This window comes from Branchiostoma belcheri, unplaced genomic scaffold, assembly GCF_001625305.1.
Source record: "Branchiostoma belcheri isolate BF01 breed outbred unplaced genomic scaffold, Haploidv18h27 scaffold6, whole genome shotgun sequence".
Lineage (NCBI taxonomy): Eukaryota > Metazoa > Chordata > Leptocardii > Amphioxiformes > Branchiostomatidae > Branchiostoma > Branchiostoma belcheri.
Window position 1 is genome coordinate 2950189 of NW_017804242.1, and position 19365 is coordinate 2969553.

Below are 19365 nucleotides of genomic sequence, written 5' to 3' on the forward strand. Positions count from 1 at the left end.
CGTACCATATAGAACTTTTACAACCGTACTGCAAACACAAATTAAAACCCAGCTTTCTACACGTTACCTGTACTGGAAACACAAAATAAAACCCGTATCCGGAGCCGCAAGTTAAAGGACAGCTTTGCTGTACATATAAAAGAAGTAAATGACTTACAGCATGGCTCCAGCACTTGGCTGTAGGCCACAGTTACGCAGACGGCGGCGAAAAGTAGGAGAGTCTTCATGGCGTGAGCTCCAGTACTACAATGGAGAAGTCACACGGGCTGTGCAAACATTGACCTTGGACTCAGTAGCTCGGAAGAGAAAGGTGCGTTGTTTGCATTGTCATTACAGGTACCCAATGGCAGTAGAGAATGCCTTCTTCAAACGAAACGCCCGTTTTTTTACAACATGCAAAATCATGTTTTACTTTAATCGTAATGAGCTCGATATGTTACTCATTTACTATATACGTATCAGTATCAGCTAGCTAGGAAAGTCTCAATTTCCCAGGCTAAAACTTCTACGGATAGCTAGGTTTTTTTGTTTACTATCTAAATATAATATTTCTAAGTCATTCTTTGCAAACGACGCGAAAGTTCCACTGACTTTCTCAAAGTCATGCTGAGCAGACGACGTGAATCTCCCAAAGTCATTCCTAACAGACGACGCGAATGTTCCAGGGTGACCCAGAAAATCTCAAACCTGGCCAATCATAGGCGTGATTACAAAGTCACAGGTGGACCGCCGTAATGCCATGTGCCATCTGATTGGTTTACGATTTTGCGCAGGCGCTGTGGTGAACCCGGAAGTCACTGGAAGCTTCCAGAACTTTCTAGCATTTTCTCCATTATATCATGTATTTTTACACCCTGCTCACCAACTACATCACATTCGAAGATTCAAGAACCACCTGGTCACTTCCATGATGTAATATAAAAATGGGTGACGCTGGCGGGTTCACCAGACTCTTCCGAACGACGGACATATCAGCATCATCTTTCCAGCGACAACAGCGACCCGACTGACACCAGACAAAACCATGCCTGTCATGTTCTCTCCGTTCTACCCGAGCAGGCCCTGCTGCCGAACCGTGCGGCCCCGGCCCCGCGGCTTCCCAGGAGTTGCGAATGGTAAGTCCGCCTTCTTCCCATAAAATATCCCTTTAGTAATGCATTAGACTGATAGAACTTCCTACATTACATGCCGCATTGATTTGTCATGTAGCCCGTAACAAGCAAGAGAAGCCATGCAACAGTCGCCGTGGCTATTTCTAAAGGCTATGTTGGGCACATCACTGCATAATAGATAGAAGACAGTACACAAGAAACTCTCTGAGTAAACTTTCTCTAAATTTAATAAATCCCATTAAGACTTGTCAGCATACAGTCGTCAGTCTCCATAGTTTTATTTGTAGTTTAGTTTCCTATTAAAACTGTTGTAACATAGAAGTTGCCATACACTGTATCTTGTTGTGATGACATGATTTGATAACGTAGTAGTATGTTATTTGCACATGCTAACCATAGATTTTTATTCTCACAGACGTTCCTCTCTACGTCATTGAACACCAGATCGACGCCGCCCTCCAAGATGGACTGCTCTTCCTCAACCAACTCCTCAGCCCTTCACAGTGCCCATGCCGGCCGCCCACACAGCAGAACAAGGCCGATGAGAGGAAAGTCGACGAAGGAAATGAGAAGGAGACCAAGACCAAAGCCACCCCGCACCCGGAGAAGTACCAGGTGTCGCTCGACGTGACAGGCTTCTCTCCTGACGAGATCAGCGTCAAAACCGTCGGCAACAAAGTCCGCGTCCACGGCAAGCACGAAGCGCGCCACGCCGACCAGAGCGGCCACAGCTTCCGCTATCAGGAGCTGAGGAGGGAGTTTGTCCTACCCGAGGGGGTGGACCCCGAGACCGTCACGTCCGTGCTGTCCAAGGACGGAGTGCTGAGCATCCAGGCCCCGAGGATGGCAATCGAGGCGCCGCCTGCCGAGAAAGTCGTGCCTGTCCAGTCTGCCGAGGCACCGGCAGTAGAGAATGGGAAGGAGGACATTGATTGTGCGGAGGGCGATGATGAGATGGCAGAGTGAGACAATGGTCTTGCACTGTAGCCCTCTAGCACCACAACTTCCGTATTTAGTCACTGATAATTCTACGATGTTCATCGTCGTACAGTGTTATGTTTGGTAAAGCCTGATATCTACTTGAATGTATCATGTGTTCATGCAACCAAGATTTATACAATATTAGCTTCCGTATTTTAATGTCATGTAAGTTTCCTCATGTTAACTATAAAGAGTAACCGTATTTATCCAAGTATGGGTACCGATATACCGTGCTTATCGTAAAGTCATTTGTACGAAGCGGAGATCAATATGTAATTGTTACATGTATGTGTATTCTTATGTAATAAGAAGGGTGAATCTGGAATAAAGTGTATTTTGCTGTTACTTGTATTGATTTGTTTGTATCAATCCTTTCTAATGAGATTGTGAAATGGAAGGTGAAGGAGGCACATGCCAATTAGTCCTCAACTTTTAGCAGCTGCTTAGATCGATAAAAGCGTAAGTCTGAAACCCTGACTAGGATATAATTGCAACGTCATCAACACCATAGAGAAGACAGGGCCTAATAGCTAGTAGTAGGCGTAATTAATAAAACTTTGTTTTCCGTTAGCATGGAGCTAGATAATAGTAATCTCCAAGCAGATCTTTTGGTGGGGATAAGACAGTATCAAATTGGCCAGTCTGTATCCATTTCCCCACCCAAGATGGGGAAATGGATACAGACTGGCCAATTTGATACTGTCTTACCCCCACCAAAAGATCTGCTTGGAGATTAAGATAATAGAGCAGGAGTAAGACAGGATGCGGAAATCAATGTTATTGCAAATCCCTCTGACGACTTATAGAAGGAAAAGGAATTTTCAGGAAAGTATCAATTTCTGACTTTGGGTGGGAAAGCCCATCAAATACTAAGAGACAATAAGAACCAACTCAATGGATTAATTTCTCGATTTAATTTAGTAGTTTCAGCTTGATGCCGATCACCCAACATAAAACAGTTTCTGTTTTAGATATATCGGCAATGTAAAAAGCAAGTCTCATGGTAGCAGCAGGAAGAGTAAAAGTACCTCCGCTAGATCGGTATGCCAGTGCTTTCATTATTATTGTTAAGTTATAAGAGAGAGTTTAGGATAATGAGTCGGTTGGCTAGCAGCAATCACCATACACAATAAATCTTTCTTAAACGGTTAAGACTATTGGTTCTTAAAGTAGCGATCATTTTTATGTACTGGGGTACCCATTTTCTCAGATTGCTCATTAGCCAATCAATACAGTAAATTGTTGTTTTCTTTGTTGTTTAAGACAATCACAATAGACGACCCTACATCACATGCAGCACTGGGGTGTTAAATTCTTTCATTTCAATATCTGTAAATACAGATGTATCGTTAGTAAATCCCACATCACCTGGACCCAATACCTAATCATACACCAAGAAATCAAAGAAATCTATCAAACTCAACGTGAGTTACAGCAGCGAACATACAAACATGACAAAACAAAACCTTCACACAGAGGGGTATCTCCTTCCCAGGAGGTAAAAAAGGTAAGCTAAGGAATCCAAAGTTCCTGCTCCCCATTGAGCGTAATGACTTTTTAAAATGAGCTAGACATTTTACTGCACCAGCAAGGAAAACTCAACCATACCCTTGCCTAAAACAACTACGGTTAACATTTTTCCTTTAGTCGTTTTTTGCCCAAAAAAATCTTAGCAGACGACGCGAATGTTCAACTAACTTCCACAAAGTCATGCTTAGCAAACGACATGAATTTTCCAAAGTCATGCTAAGCAGACGACAAAGATTTCCCAAGTCATTCTTAGCAGACCACGCGAAAGTTCCACTGACTTCCCCAAACTCATGCTGAGCAGACGACGTGAATTTCCCAAAGTCATTCCTAGCAGACGACGCGAATGTTCCAGGGTGACCCAGAAAATCTACATCTGACCAATCATAGGCGTGATTACAAAGACACCGGTGGACCGCCGTAATGTCATGTGCTATCTGATTGGTTTACGATTTTGCGCAGGCGCTGTGGAACCCGGAAGTCACTGGAAGCTTTGAGATGTTTCGAGAATTTACTCGACCAAGTCATGTATTTTTACACATTGCTCACCAACTACATCATATTGGAAGATTCAGGAACCATCTATTCCCTTCCATGTTGGAATATAAAAATGGGTGACGCTGGCGGGTTCACCAGACTCTTCCGAACGACGGAAATATCAGCATCATCTTTCCAGCGATAACCACAACAGCGACGCGACCGACACCAGACAGAACCATGGCTCTCGTGTTCTCTCCGTTCTACGCGAGCAGACCCTGCTGCCGAACCGTGCGGCCCCGGCCCCGCTGCTTCCCGGGAGTTGCGAATGGTAAGTCCACCTTCTTCCCGCGAAATATCCGCTTTGTAGCGCCATATCAACAGGGTACAGTTTACGGTCCGAAGTAGCCTGCAAGCAAGGGATGTAGTATTCAACAGTCGCCAGGGCTATGTCAGACACGTCCCCGCATTGTAAATAAGACAAGAAGACTGTACTCGTGTAACGTTACTTGTTACGTAGTTTCCATAGCCTGAGAACTTCCTGTTAAGTTAAACTTACAGAAAATGCCATACATTGTATCTTGTATAATTATATTTTTTATTATCATGATATGATTTGCCACACAAACACGTCTTTGACACCGTATATGACTTGCACCCCGAGGCGCGTTTATACTGACGTTAGATCTTTGTTTTCACAGACGTTCCACTCTACACTATGGAACACCAGATAGACGCCGCCCTCCAAGATGGACTGCTCTTCCTCAACCAACTCCTCAGCCCTTCACAGTGCCCATGCCGGCCGCCTACACAGAAGAACAAGGCCGCTGAGAAGAAACCCGACGAAGGAAATGAGACGGAGACCAAGACCGAAGCCACCCCGGAGAAGTACCAGGTGTCGCTCGACGTGACAGGCTTCTCTCCTGACGAGATCAGCGTCAAAACCGTCGGCAACAAAGTCCGCGTCCACGGCAAGCACGAAGCGCGCCACGCCGACCAGAACGGCCACAGCTTCCGCTATCAGGAGCTGAGGAGGGAGTTTGTCCTACCCGAGGGGGTGGACCCCGAGACCGTCACGTCCGTGCTGTCCAAGGACGGAGTGCTGAGCATCCAGGCCCCGAGGATGGCCATCGAGGCGCCGCCTGCCGAGAAAGTCGTGCCTGTCCAGTCTGCCGAGGCACCGGCAGTAGAGAATGGGAAGGAGGACATTGATAGTGCGGAGGGCGATGATGAGATGGCAGAGTGAGACAGTGGTCTTGAACTGTAGCCCTCTAGCACCACAGCTTAGTCACTAGCAATGCTATAATATTTATTGTCGTACAGCATTAATGCTTGTTAAAATCTGATATCTATATATCTATATAAATGAATCCTGTGTTCGGCAAAGGTAGTCGCAGCTCACGTATTTTTATGTCATACAGAGCGCTGCAGGACGTGATATCAACGTTTGCATAGATTGAGTAATGGGAATTTCTACGTGCTGTCCATTGAGCGAGGCTTTCCATGCTTATCATTGTTATCATTATCATAGGAAGGATGAATGTGGAATAAAATATATTTTGCTGAAACTTGTATTGGCTCGTTTGTGCCATTTCTTTCTGTGCCCTATGGTGAGAGTGATAATAGAGCAGAAGTAAGATATAGGACACAACAGTCAAGATTGTTCCTGAATCACTCTAACAACGTACAGAAGGAAAGGAATCTTTGAAAGGTAGTCTTAAGTATCCAGTGTTTATTACTTCCCGACTTTTTTGGGTGGGAAAGCCCGCCAGATACTTGGCAATAAGAGACAATAAAACCAGTCGATGTATCGCTTTCTTTTAATAGATTCAGCTTGATTACATTTAGATGCCAATCACCCACCATACATCAGTTGATGTTTCAAGTCGACAATGTCATTATAAAGCAACAATCATGGTAGCAGCAAGAAGAGTCAAAGGTTGCCCCACTATATCGATGTTGGTTCGCTATCTCTATATCATCACGGAGAGATATTAGGGAAGTGAGTCGGTTGCCTTGCAGCAAACATAATATTTCTTAAACGAGACAACTAGTACTGCTTCTTAAAAAGTGATTATTTTCTTGTATCAATTTTCTGTGAAATTTCCAGTGAAATTAAACAGTAATTTTTTATTTATTTTGTCTATTACTCAACAGTAAAAATGTTACAATTAATGCTCACATCGATATCTATATTTTGGTTGCATAGCATTAACTGACACGCAAGAACTGATGTCATTAGACATTTATAGGGCCCCTCCTACTCGCACTCTCTTGGAGGAATGAAGACGTTTGGGTCGGAGATCCCAGCAACAACGTCGTAGAACCTACAAAGGAAAAGCCGTGAGACTTGAGAAGTCAGATAAGCTTTGACATGAAATTAGGCAACCTCAACCTTACGCAACTCCTCAAACGTTCCTGACTGTTCTGAAGGGGTTGAAATTAACTTGTATCATTTAGTACTATATACTAGTATCATTTTTTTTTAAATATAAAAACACCGCCCACCAGGCTATTAGTTCATTCGTTATAACATCTTATGTCCGTTATAATAACTTGAGACAACGCCTATACTCACGCTGTGTGGACACATCCGAAGCGCTCGGTGCAGAAGCCGTCCTCCACGGGTACACAGCCGCTGTTGGTGAAGGTAGCCATGTACCTGCCTGTTCATAGGGCAGTAAAGAATACAACGATATTGTTGGACAGTGTTGCTAAAAGTTTGTTACTGTCAACATGTTTGACAGAATGAGGACAAACGTAATCGGTGGCATCAAACATGCAAACACCAACTTGCCATGCAAACAAAAGGTCACAACAGAGCTTTGAGAATCACAGAGCGCTTTTGGGGCAAAACCTCTGAAGCTCTCGGTCAGTTGTCACTACTACACTTTTTTAAATAGACGAAGGCAGTAGAGACCCCACCTTTTTTCTGTAATATGTGGGTAATGAGTGATCTTACGAACCCACCTGCCGGTTGTTCGACCTCTCCTCCCCACAGCGTGATGAGCACGCCCTCACCGGGAAAGGCGCCCGTCCCGATGTAGGACTCGCCGAAGCTGGTGGCATTCGGGGGTACTTCGAACGGACGGAACGGCTCGGCTATTGCACTCACAGCGCACTCCTTTGTCCTCAGGTTGAATTTATACTCCTTGCCCTGGCATGAAGATTTACGTATCCATTTGTCCCCAGAAATGTATAACAACCTTACCGATAACAAAAGTGTGTTTCTTATCAACAAACATTTGGACCAGCAGGAAAGCCTCCACGTTATCCAAATTATCTTTCCAAGCTCTCCCCAAACCAAATATACAAAGGTCGTTTTTTATATATAAGTAGACTCAGGTAAGGCATAGAAAGGGAGGCAAATCTGAGAAGATGACTTACGACTTCATGGAGGAAGAGGACATCGAAGAAGTCCCTCTGTTCCTTGATGTTGACTTCCTCTATGATGCGAACACGTCGGTTGATGGCGTCATAAGAAATACGTGCACGTTCATAGAACCTTTTGGCGGGGTCAATCTAAAAAAAAGCAATGCATGAATGAATACCAAAAGCCAGAGGTGACATGAATATAAGAAATTTAGTTTTATTATTTATCGTACATTGTATGGTTGTATATATGGGGTAATTTCAGGCCTTAGCCCCCGAAAATCTGCACGAAAAAGAACCAAACAGACTTATTCAACAAGAGCATGGGTAACCAGGTGCTCTTGATTGCACTATGTCAGAGCTGTGGATAAGTGTTATGCATTACGCTTCGAGTTCGACCTGCTTTAGTTTCTTTCAGTATGCAACAGGTGGTTCACAATTTATACTGGATAGCTACAGAGGGATAGTTACTTAACAGTATAATTTGCTGGGCAGAATAACATAACATAATTTCTGCAGTGTCATTGTTGGTGTGACGCAATGACATCTATAATATTCTACCTACGTGATTTGCATACTGAACCACAACTCACCCGTGACATCCTGGCTTCCCAGAGCTTGGGTGCAACTAGAAATAAACAAATAGGGAATAGAAATAAGGAAGAGATTGCACGTTGGTTTCACAACAGTAACGTAACGTTAACATCCATTTTGTTATTTAGCAACATGCCGTGAATAATCAAACCTGTTCTTCGGTGTTTTACGTCGCGTCACGTGTTATGTAAGTTTTGCACGCCACTGGTCAGGTAGACTAGGCACCAAGTTAGATTTGATTCATGGTTTGCCGTCTCAATATTCGACGACTGCATAGCAACTAGCATACGAAACATATCACATATCATCACTCACTGAGACTTCAGAAAGTCGATCAACGATGTAATCAGCGATCTAAATGTTTCTTTTTCTGGCGTTCTCAGGCGTTCACAGGCTTTCTACGTCACACCTGATCGTGACAGGTAAAGTAAAAACAAAGCTCACTGCATGGTTGGGGTTCTTGTCCATAGACGACAGCACAGGCTGCTACCAGAAAAACGAGTAACTTCATACTGAATGCGTATTGTCGCCACGAAGAGGAAGTTGTCCTGTACAGCGTTGGAACGGGAACTGACAAGATCTAGACAGGTAAAACGGAAGACCTGAATAGACAAACACGACCCCCGACCCCTTCTTCGATTGGTTGATGAGATAGGATAGCCTGTAAAACCTGTCAATGGATGACCTGTAGTAACCTGCCCAGGGATATTGAATATGACTCTCTGCTGCCAAAGATTGATACTAGTATGCCAATAGTCAGTGCACAGAGGAAAGGACAGGAGGAACTTTAGTATTAAACCAACAGAAGCCTTGATGAACCATACATGATTCTATCATAAGGTAATGCTCCGGACTCTATATACAACAGGCTTGGGACTGCATGCCGATGGCGACTTGTTATTTTTTCAATACTCTGAATGGTAATCATGCAGAGAATGTTATTAATAAATGATAATTTTGCTCTAACACAAGATTAGTTTGCACTGAGAGCCAATGTACGCGAGCGGCCCTTAGCGACAAACTATCGAACTGCAGGTACGATGACGTTTATGGATTATTAAAGCGACATAAAGAGCAGGAGAGAAATATAGGAGAAAACAGGTGTGAACTTTGATATATACATAAACAGGGGTATAATAGGCACAGGAGGAAAAAAAATCCTCTTTTATTAAAAAGTGAATGCGGCACACAGAAAGAAGAAGAAGAAGAATCACCGACACCCCTCAACATACTTGGTACAGTCCAAGCCATCATGGCGGGCAAGTTTGTGTGCTTGGCAGATTTTGAGAAGTTTGCTTGCGAATCGCTGGACAAAAATGCGTTGAATTACTACAATAGCGGTGCAAATAACGAACAAACACTTCGAGACAACGTGGATGCATTTAGAAGGTAAATTCTGACAGACTTTCTTGTACTATCAACGTTTACGTGTGGCCACCTTGCTTTATCTCAAAAAGTTTTTGACCTATGGCCTTTCTTCAAAGGTATATCATTATTATTATAGTGTTGAGATCGATCGTACTGTACCACCGTTATCCTACATCCTAATTTAGTCTCAAGGGTAATGCGGTAAGCTTGCACACAGAAACAAGACAATGCAACACACAGTGATTTTAATAGGGCAGTATCTGGAAAAGTAGCTTCACCTCAACAAGTTCAGGCTTACCTTGCAATGTCTTGGAAACTTTTGATAACCTTAGTCCAAGAGACTTCCTGTTAGAGAGGCCTGAATAATTTTGTTAGCAGAGACATGTACAAGGAGCTTTGTTTATCAAGAGATAAACTTTAATAAGAGAAGCCCAACTCCCAGGTGTGACCAATTGCAAGGATAAAATGTCCTTGGTGTGACCAAGTTTGCTTTGCTGGGCCCAGCTCAACCTCACATGACTGTAGTCCTATCCCACCAAGGTCTGGAAAATGTGCACATGTTGTAACAACACACTACTTTGTAAGTCACACTGATGAATTGTCAAATTTTATCTCAGGTATCGCCTGAGGCCTCGGTTCCTGAGAGATGTTTCCAGGAGAGACACAACAACAACAGTGCTGGGTGAGCTGCTGGACTTCCCCGTGGCCATGGCTCCCACAGCCATGCAGAGGATGGCTCATCCAGATGGAGAAGTGGCAACAGCCAGAGGTTTGTAACTAGCACTAGACAGTAGACTGGGTGTCACCCTAGTTCATACTTACCACTGGCTCTCTCTTCTCACTGGCTGTCCATGGTAGTAGCCAGAGAAAAGAGGGAGCCAGCAGTAACTACAAAGGCTGGCACCTAGGCAGTTTACATGATTTGTCCACATACAATGTATTTCAGGAACTTAATTTTGCATTAGGACTACTTCCTGGAGGGCAACTTTAAAGGAGGCAAGCATTTGCAGTGTTTTAAGTTTGCAGCCGAAATAACTGTTGCATAGCAATGCAAGACAGAGCATATATTCATGATCACATTGCATGTATTTGCAGTGGGAACACACTGGCATGTCTAATTCTGAGTGTTTGTTGCCTAACATTTCCTCAGCTGCTGCCTCCATGAGCACGGGGATGATCCTAAGTTCCTGGGCCACGTCCACCATAGAGGAGGTTGCCGAGGCCTCAGCCGGTGGACTGAGGTGGTTCCAGCTGTACGTGTACAAGGACAGACAGGTGACCAGGAACCTGGTGGAGAGAGCTGAGAAGGCCGGGTACAAGGCCATTTTCCTCACTGTAGATACACCCATCCTCGGCAAACGTCTAGAGGATACCAGAAACAAGTTCAAGCTTCCAGCACATCTCAGGTGAGTACAGTATAGTAAAGGAGCCCTCTGCTTTTGAATACTGAGATTCAGGCAATACTGAAAGTTTGCAAAGATGATATTTACATGTACTTCTATAATCAAACCTTTATAAGTGACCTCGTCTATATAAGGACCATTTGGTTATTGTGACCACTTGTTGGTTGGGCCTTAGATTATTTTTTTCCATTTACTCAAGCAATAAGAAGACAGAAAGATAACCACTAAAATATAATAATATACCTATTACTAATCACTGTGATGATGGCCCCTTGAATGGTCAATATAGACTACATGTACATGTATTTTGTCACATGAAAAAATTGATATGATTTCAGGCTTGCCAACTTCTCAGAAGGCGATGTTCGATCCTCGGGTGTGCAGAGTGACAGCGACTCTGGACTGGCAGCCTACGTGGCGTCCCTGATTGACCCCAGTCTCAGCTGGGAGCATGTAGACTGGCTCAGAAGTGTCACCAAGCTGCCCATCATTCTCAAAGGAGTTCTCACAGGTGAAGCAGAAAGTGTCTGTCTTTTTACATCTTCCCCAGGTAGACTCTAGTTGAAGGCCTCATTTCTTCCAGTCTTCTTCATCTTCCTCGACCTCAAGTCTGTCTTGCCTGCCCTTTCAATAATTTGTTGTGCCTTTTGTATCCTGTCTATCCATCTTAAACTTGGTTATTTCACGCTAGAGCCACCAGAAAAAAACTGTCAGCCAAATTGAGCTTCCATAGCATGTTGCCTTAATTGATAGCTATGGCTCATTACTGTTGTACTGCAGTTTCCTGGCTACATAGTTGCAGATTGTCAGTATCTATATATGGAAATTTCTTATCTCTTCAGCGGAAGTTGCCAGAGAAGCTGTTGAACATGGTATAGATGGGATCCTAGTCTCTAACCATGGAGCAAGGCAACTGGATGGAGTTCCTGCTACAGTGAGATCATTTTCTTTCCTCCCTCTCATCCTTTCTTTCTTCTCACCCATGATTGTTCAAATATCACAAAATTTACCTTCCAGCCTGCAAAACATTTATATTGCCAATTTTGTGGTGTATCTGACCTAAATTTTGATGCTTGAGGTAGTTGCTATCAAGTCTTATTATGGGTTCACCACACCACGAAGTGGTGTGGTGAAACCATATTGCTTTTTCTGATGTTTCTTCTCCTCCTCCTTCTCCTCCTTCTCCTCCTCCTCCTGCCATATACTTTAAATGGATTCAGCTTCTTCATTTTAGGGCCTAAGGTCCTGAAATTTGGTATGGAGGTACAGTGGGCAAATACCCCTAGGCGTTTTTTAAATTATTGTGATACAGGCTTTAAGAATGGTTTTATTTGAGTTTTTTGGCTGTGTAATAGCTAATGTATTACTGTGTAAGTGTGCAGTGTTTACCACATTTGGACATGAGTCATCACAATGGCATGCAAGGCATCAACCAATAGGCATGCAGCTTTCCTCTATTCTCCTTGCTGATTGGCTGTTGGGATTTAACTGGCTTAACTTCATTTACACCTGCACAGAGCCATGCCATACTGACAGTATGTCTGTATTCAAGTGTTTTGGTAGGTATTTTAAGCTTTCCTGCTCCAGCATTGGAATGCGGGCTATGAACGCTTCTTTTTATCTTGAAAATCAACAGTTTGCATTATGCAATCCTAACCAATAATGTAGGGAATAGCTATCCAACTGTTGTAGTCTTAGTTGTATGTTACTTCATACTATAGTTATATCAATGTAAAGCATTGTTTTCCCTTGTGTTTCTCATTCTTTCCCTGCCATGTGGTAAAATGTGGTGAACCCATCGCTATATTTGCTCCATTTAGCAAATATTGGCCTTTCTAGTTTATTGATAATCTTCTCTATTTGATTTTTAATTTTGATTTTGGCATTTAAAAATGCTAAAATCAAAATTGTTTATATTAATGTTTGTAAATGTTCTACCCAGCCCTTGTTCTTATTAATTGTGCTAAATCTTGAAATACTTTTGCAGATAGATGCCCTAAGAGAAGTGGTTTCAGCAGTGAATGGACAGGTTGAGGTGTACTTGGATGGTGGTGTCAGAACTGGAACTGATGTGCTCAAAGCCCTTGCACTAGGGGCGAGGTGTGTGTTTGTGGGAAGGCCTGTACTCTGGGGTCTTGCATACAAGGTAATATTGTCATCACTTTCTCCTTCCTGAGAGAATCACAGCGATTCTTATCAAGGCAAACTGTTTCCATTTTGTTTTAAGCACTGGATCCCTTTTTTGCTCGGCTAAGTCAGTTTTACTCACATTTTTTTTAATGTTGCGATTTCACACTTCTATGTTCACTCCTTTAAGGGACAAGAAGGTGTGCAGGAGATGCTTCAAATGCTGAAGGAAGAGTTCAGTCTTGCTATGGCATTGTCAGGTTAGTGCAAAACAACTATGTGTGTGTTCTGTTTTTGTATTACATGTAGTTGGTATATGGTTATTGTACCAATTTTACTAGCCTAGATGCAGAAGGATGTAGTGGTTTGTGATGAACCTGTGCATGGAAGAAAGCCTCTACTCAATCTGCAAGTTTATCTTCTGTGAGGTATTAACTGAACTATACTGCTTACCATACCAAAGTAATCACACAAATGAAGTCAACATCAATGGTCACAACTACAGGAGAACTGCATACATGTATTGCAAAAAATGTAGATACTGTAAGTTTCTACACTGGAGAGGAGTAAGTGATAATATTTTTACTTGGTGTATGTAGTTAGAAATAGTGTAAGTCACATGTACATGTTTTGTATAGTGTGTGTTCTTGTCTGTGTCTGTTAAGGCTGTGGGCGTGTGTCTGACATCACCCCTGCCTTGGTGGTCCATGAGAGCTACTACCAGTCCAGCCTCCGCCATGGTCCAACCAAGCAACAGTCAAAACTCTGACCAGGGCACAGTGTATGGTATCAATCACCGATATTATATCATTAAAAAAATGGTATTCAGTCAGTGCAATCATGGAAAATCTATTTTAATAATCAAGGTAACATTAGAGTTTTAAGAAACAGTGTACTGTGTGGCATCACATGAAAATGAAATTGATATCAAAGGACTACAAACTGCAGACAGTATTCCAACCATTGTTTTCACCATTATGTGCAGGATAGATGTAGCTGTAGTGTCCAACTGTGTGATTATTAAAGACTAAAGAAAACTATAAAATGTAACTACAGAGAGCATAGGCATCTAGGGACAGTGCAATTTACAATGAGGCAAGTATTTTCATAATGAAGAACAGCAAATGCAAAGACAAGGATATCTTCACACAGGTTAACTTGCTCTTGATGGTTACTCTTCTTTATAGAGTATTTCTTTAATCATCCACATGCCAATAAGTTGCATAAGACAAAAGGTTTTTGTGTGGAATATAATCCTATAAGAATGATGCTTCTCTCTATTGAAAAGCCAGTATATCACCATAGATATGCAATACACATTTGCAATACACATTCATGTTAGCCTGATGAAATGTAAGTGATGAATTAATTATGATGACTGTATGTCACAGAAAAGCATTGCAACTTTCTTATGTAAATCATATAAATAATTGATTTCTTTCAGAAATATAATAAGTATTTTCAAAGACATTTGATCGATTTCTTGAATTTTATTTTAAAGCAGTTGATGAGAAGCAAAATAATCTGTAGCATTAGCAAACTGATTTGTTGTACCTGCTTGTATAAATGAATACTATTAATATTTAGTTATTTACTGTCACCCTTCAAAGTCTGCATAGCAAAAAGATTTTCTATTGATAGTAGGTAGTAGGTAGTCATGACTAACGAGATGTCCAGTCAGGGCCAGTCTTGTCTGATAATGGGCGATGTTAAAGTTGAGAAAACAAAACCTGTGATGTCCACTATGGCCAAAATAAACCTAAAACAAAAAGATTGGCAGGTTGATTTTGGTTGGTCCTAAATATGGTTGCATCATAGTAAGCAGGTTACTTGCAAGCCCACTGCTTCCTATGCCGAGGTAATAGCCTTCACAGCAGCACTTCCCAACCACACAGCTAATCTGGAGGCGCCCACCCACAAGTGTGGTTGGGTGAGTAATGTCACAATCAGTTCTTTTCACAACTTTTCATTTGACTTAGAACACTTCCTGTTCGGCATTTTTAAAAACTAGAATGAAGAGTCATGCCTGGCTGCCCCAGTACAATCCTGTAATGTTCCCCAATTTAGTCCATTATAAAGCATTTTAGGGATTGTGCTAACCATCTGTAACAGACAGATGTTGGAGGATGTAATTATTTTTCACGATGGACCGAAGGATAACAGATAGACAAGGAAATATACCAGAGACAGTCTGAGGGACTTATGTAGTGATAGGACCTATTGGGAGAAAAACAATAGCTAATTTCCCCCATTAGTATTTAGAAATGATCTGATTTATAGCAACTTTTCCAAACCACCCCTTTTCCATTCAGCAACCTATCAGGGTGGACTGTCCCTAAGCTCTGATTTGTCACACATGTGAGGCATTCGCTCAAGTCATTCGCATTAATTTTCTGGGCTACCTTGCATACTTCCTGTGAATGCATTAGGGCCCCCAATACCTCATGCAAATATTTCCCATCTAAAAGGCCAGAGCACACAAGAGTCATTTGAGTCAAGTGAGTTTATAGGCAACAGTTGACAACAGAAGTCTGGCCTTCACGGCTGTCCCCAACACAAGTGAAGTCTGCTTTTCGAGGACAAGATCCAGAGAATGGTGGTGCTCAGTGAGAAGTTTTGCGCGCTTGTCGCGGTTGCCGGGATCCTGGGATGGACGATGGTGGACTGTATGCCCTTGTCGCTGCTGGGAAGGGCAGTGTGCAGGGCACAGTGCAGAACTCTTTGTGAGACAGATTTGCCACAGGTGAGAACTTTCCCTCCACAAGTGCTTTCTACCTATTCAGAGCCACACCTGCACTTTTAAGTTTTTTTACTATGTAGATCTACTTGAATTGATATGTCAATAATTTATGTACCCATGTGTCTTTTTTCCCTGTGTTCAATTAGAAATTCATAGCAATATAGCAAATGGAGGAGGGTACCAAACTTAATGCTTTGTATGATGGTACATGTAACTTATATGTATTTGAAAACATACCGACCATTCATTCAGTAAAAACAATTTCTGAACATAAAAATGAAACCCAAGACCAACCCATTAATAGTTTGATTAAGAAAAAGACCCAATGTTACGATTCTGACAGAACAAAATGCCCTTTCTGTCAGTTTTATGTGTTTTGACCAGCAAAACCGAAAGATTTGATGCCAGTGTAAGCACCATTGTTTGACAATGGAGGCCATAAGGGAGACAGTTCTAAAGCCACCCTTGGGATATAGACCACAAGCCTTGCTGCCCTTTCTTCACATTCATGAACATTACTTTCTACCTATGATGTAACTTCCCCTTTCATATTGACAGAAAATCTAGACTTTTAAGACTTTGAGTTAAAAGGTCCTGCCCTCAGTCCTTGAGGGTAGACCATCTTGTAGCACGTAGCAACCCATGAGAGCTTGATATAATGTTGAAAATGCACAACCAACATTTTCTAAGAACTCACCTACCATTCATCAGTGTCATTGGGCCTTTATGTCCCTGGATTTCTGTGAGAAGCACTGAACAAATGTAGTGGCTCCCTGTTGGCCTTTGGTGTCAGAATCCTCAGTTAACAAGTGAAGTCGTGATCGCCAGTGTTTTTTCAAGTACCAGACTAAGCAAGGACAGTGTCATTTGTGTTTTAGTGGAATTAGTAGGATAATGAGCTTTGTTTTGCAAGTTTGGGAAAGGGGCTTCTCGTAGCTTCTTTTATGAAATGATTAAAAGCATTGTAGACAAGGAGGGTATTGTGTCCATCACTACTATTCCATATTTGTCTTTCTCTTTAAAACTTCCTTATTGTTTGTTCGGAAACATGCGGAACGTTGCCTGCAATACAGTCTGGCACAAGCTGTTGCAAGAGACCATTGTATTGGTCATCCTTACTTGAGAATTCCATTTACTCACAGAACCAAGGCTTTTGTCATGTTAAGAAGAAAGTGTGTTGCTGCATTCAAATCTCTTGTGCCTCACTCAAGGACAGTGCCAGTTATGCCACTGTCATAAAATGTTATGGGGGGGTTTTCTGATAAGAGACAAACTTGGCTAAAGTTCTTGCAGATGCCAAGCTTAAAACCAAGAAATGTGAAATTCTCTCAGGTACAGAATGTTTTTTTGTGCCTTTATCTCAAGGTCATTTGTTTCCTTGACCCCTATGGTCAGTCCTTGAAAAGAGGTATGTGATATTGACAGAAGTACAGGACTGCACAGTTGGCAAATTGTCACCCAAATGTAGGAAATGTAGGCAAGAGGAAACCCCTAGGCTTCATAGACCAACTTCAAACTCTCATTCATATGGGTTGCTGTTCATGATAACTTCATCAAGCCCATCATCATTCCATCTACATTGACAGTAACACAACATCATAACAGTCTGGGGTGACTGAAGTGGGTAGAGTGACATGGTCCTAGTCCGCTGTCACCCTTGCCATCACTGTTACACAGAACACAAAGACAGTTACAGTTGCTATTAAAAAGTGGTATGATTCTAAAGAGAGCCAGGTGTGGGAATACTTGAATTCCTGCATGTAATCCTCAGGATCAAGATACCCCTTTGTAAAGTACAATGTAGCGTATGTTTTTGTAAATGCTAGAGTAGTGAGGACTTAGTTCTTGAAATGTGAGACAGGGAATGAGCATTCATTTCCACTTCACCTCCGAGTAACATTAAATATGGAGAATTGTTTGTGATGTATTACAAAAAGGTGGGAGAGTTATGACATTGGAAACATGTTCTGTTTCAGTCTGGGAACTGCCCTGATGACTGTGATGACATCACATTGGCTACAGGTGACTGTGTAAGTATATCTCTGGCTTTCATGTCTAATATTGTGTATGATATTACCATGAGTATATTTACTCACTGTAAATGTTAGACCTTTTAAGATGTCAGTACGGTAGAGTATTAGCCTACTAATTTTGGGTTCACGTCCACTTTGATGTTTGCATTTTAAAAACTGGACGATTCTGTAAAGATGAGACAATTTTTGTGCTATGTAACTACATGTTGGAGAGGCGCGAAGCTCCCCGGAGCATGCGGTCCTGAGTGAGTGAGTGAGAGTGAGTGAGTGAGTGAGTGAGTGAGTGAGTGAGTGAGTGAGTGAGTGAGTGAGTGAGTGAGTGAGTGAGTGAGTGAGTGAGTGAGTGAGAGTAACTACATGTTGTTAACTACCTAAAGGCACAACATAAAATCTGTGTAAGACAGAAGAAGGACCCCTGTTCTTATCAATACCAGTAAGTGCAGGGGGTTCTTTCACTTAAGGTGTAACTCTCCTCAAATTTGGGTGAAGCTGAACCTAACCTGGATACTGTCCAGTGTAGTTAAGCAATGAGAAGTTTCTGTTTTTGTGTGGTCTGTGCCTTCTCGGCAATGTCATGGTCAGCAGGATGTGACCGGCGACTCACTCAGACCACTACCGGCAGGTCTGTTTGCCTGTTGTCTCCTGTGTGTTGTGTGGTCCACAAAAAACTTTGGAAATAGCCAGGAAATTAATTTCCAGCAACTGACCATTAGCGTGTAGGTGGAAAACATAATATCCATGTGAAATCCAACTTCCTTGCTCCTAGCCACGAGTCTACCTGGTCATAACAACACTGTCAAAGTCTGGCAATGTCTGGGTGGTCAGTTGGTTTTGTAAACATGTTACAAGTGCGTGGCCCTCACAGTTGTCTGGTTGATGGCTGTTTGAAATGTAGAATATTACTGAAAAATGACTCTTGGAAAAGTTCCTCTGGGTAAATCAACTTCAACATTGTCTTTATAACTGATATTGGATTTCTGGCTGAAAATGCCAGATTCCATTGTAAAAAGAGATAAATTTACAAATGTTGGGGCTTGGGCATAACATTTCAATTCTGGATCAATGAATGGATGTGCCTTCAAGGGACTTCCTGTATATGGAAGTAGTACACAAAAACACTAGAGAATGTATATAAGTAACCCTCTATCTCCATCACTGGAATTGATGTCTCTGTATACGTTGACCGAGCTCAAACTAAGAAGTGGTCAGGAAGGGGGAAGTGTGTTGGTGTAAGCAGACTGTCCTGTGGGAAAGCACCCATCACTTCAATCTGCCCCAGACAGAGACTGTGGTTACACAGCAATTAAGGCAAGTTTACAGTGCCTTGTAAACTGCACGTTGTGTTGATGGTGGCACAGACTGATGATGTCAGGTTTAAAGAGTGGGCATGTCAGACTGACTGCACGGAGGACTACATGAAGGACAGACTGTGTCACTCTCATCAGTAAGATAAGGTCAAGGGCAATGGCCCAGGGGGTAGAGTCTAGTGTCCATGTGTGGCCCAAGGGTAATAGATATAGAAATACAACCTGTACATACTGAATGACATGGATAAAGTAAGAGAGAAAGATAGCACATTAGGCTATTTTATGGATGATGATGATGATGATGTCACTTTCATCATCATCATC

At 42.3% G+C, this 19365-nt stretch overlaps 4 protein-coding genes across 4 annotated transcripts in view; 2 read left to right on the forward strand and 2 right to left on the reverse strand.

Annotated features, from left to right (window-relative positions):
• The window catches only part of LOC109482565 (mammalian ependymin-related protein 1-like), a 2902-nt gene extending 2619 nt beyond the window's left edge, over positions 1-283 (reverse strand). The window contains exon 1 of the mRNA XM_019785327.1: positions 158-283. Within this exon, the coding sequence (XP_019640886.1) occupies positions 158-227 (70 nt within the window). The 5' untranslated portion in view covers positions 228-283. The remainder of the gene's footprint in view (positions 1-157) is intronic.
• Positions 284-786: 503 nt separating this feature from the next.
• Positions 787-5671, forward strand: LOC109482256. Its single transcript, XM_019784948.1, has 4 exons — positions 787-1115; positions 1528-2076; positions 4240-4428; positions 4799-5671. The coding sequence occupies exons 1-4, from the start codon at positions 1025-1027 to the stop codon at positions 5341-5343; spliced, it is 1374 nt and encodes a 457-aa protein (XP_019640507.1). The 5' UTR covers positions 787-1024; the 3' UTR covers positions 5344-5671.
• A 228-nt stretch (positions 5672-5899) lies between these two features.
• Positions 5900-8705, reverse strand: LOC109482568 (mammalian ependymin-related protein 1-like). Its single transcript, XM_019785331.1, has 6 exons — positions 8508-8705; positions 8063-8097; positions 7485-7619; positions 7068-7254; positions 6676-6763; positions 5900-6424 (listed from the first exon to the last, which is right to left on the reverse strand). Exons 1-6 carry the CDS (start codon positions 8572-8574, stop codon positions 6358-6360), a joined length of 579 nt encoding a protein of 192 aa, XP_019640890.1. The 5' UTR covers positions 8575-8705; the 3' UTR covers positions 5900-6357.
• A 600-nt stretch (positions 8706-9305) lies between these two features.
• Positions 9306-14431, forward strand: LOC109482659 (hydroxyacid oxidase 1-like). Its single transcript, XM_019785482.1, has 8 exons — positions 9306-9452; positions 10049-10200; positions 10582-10837; positions 11173-11345; positions 11677-11768; positions 12822-12980; positions 13152-13221; positions 13627-14431. The coding sequence occupies exons 1-8, from the start codon at positions 9316-9318 to the stop codon at positions 13728-13730; spliced, it is 1143 nt and encodes a 380-aa protein (XP_019641041.1). The 5' UTR covers positions 9306-9315; the 3' UTR covers positions 13731-14431.
• The last annotated feature ends 4934 nt before the right edge of the window (positions 14432-19365 follow it).

Excerpts from the sequence above, each read along its gene's own strand:
- LOC109482568 (XM_019785331.1), bottom strand. The coding sequence starts at position 8,574 with ATGAAGTTACTCGTTTTTCTGGTAGCAGCCTGTGCTGTCGTCTATGGA. Across the intron at positions 7,620-8,062 it reads GGGAAGCCAGGATGTCACGG|ATTGACCCCGCCAAAAGGTT; the intron begins GTGAGTTGTGGT and ends GCTTTTTTTTAG. Across the intron at positions 7,255-7,484 it reads TCCTCTTCCTCCATGAAGTC|GGCAAGGAGTATAAATTCAA; the intron begins GTAAGTCATCTT and ends TCTTCATGCCAG.
- LOC109482659 (XM_019785482.1), top strand. The coding sequence starts at position 9,316 with ATGGCGGGCAAGTTTGTGTGCTTGGCAGATTTTGAGAAGTTTGCTTGC. Across the intron at positions 10,201-10,581 it reads AGAAGTGGCAACAGCCAGAG|CTGCTGCCTCCATGAGCACG; the intron begins GTTTGTAACTAG and ends ACATTTCCTCAG. Across the intron at positions 12,981-13,151 it reads TCTGGGGTCTTGCATACAAG|GGACAAGAAGGTGTGCAGGA; the intron begins GTAATATTGTCA and ends CACTCCTTTAAG.
- LOC109482256 (XM_019784948.1), top strand. The coding sequence starts at position 1,025 with ATGCCTGTCATGTTCTCTCCGTTCTACCCGAGCAGGCCCTGCTGCCGA. Across the intron at positions 1,116-1,527 it reads CTTCCCAGGAGTTGCGAATG|ACGTTCCTCTCTACGTCATT; the intron begins GTAAGTCCGCCT and ends TTATTCTCACAG. Across the intron at positions 2,077-4,239 it reads CGATGATGAGATGGCAGAGT|GCTGGCGGGTTCACCAGACT; the intron begins GAGACAATGGTC and ends AAAATGGGTGAC.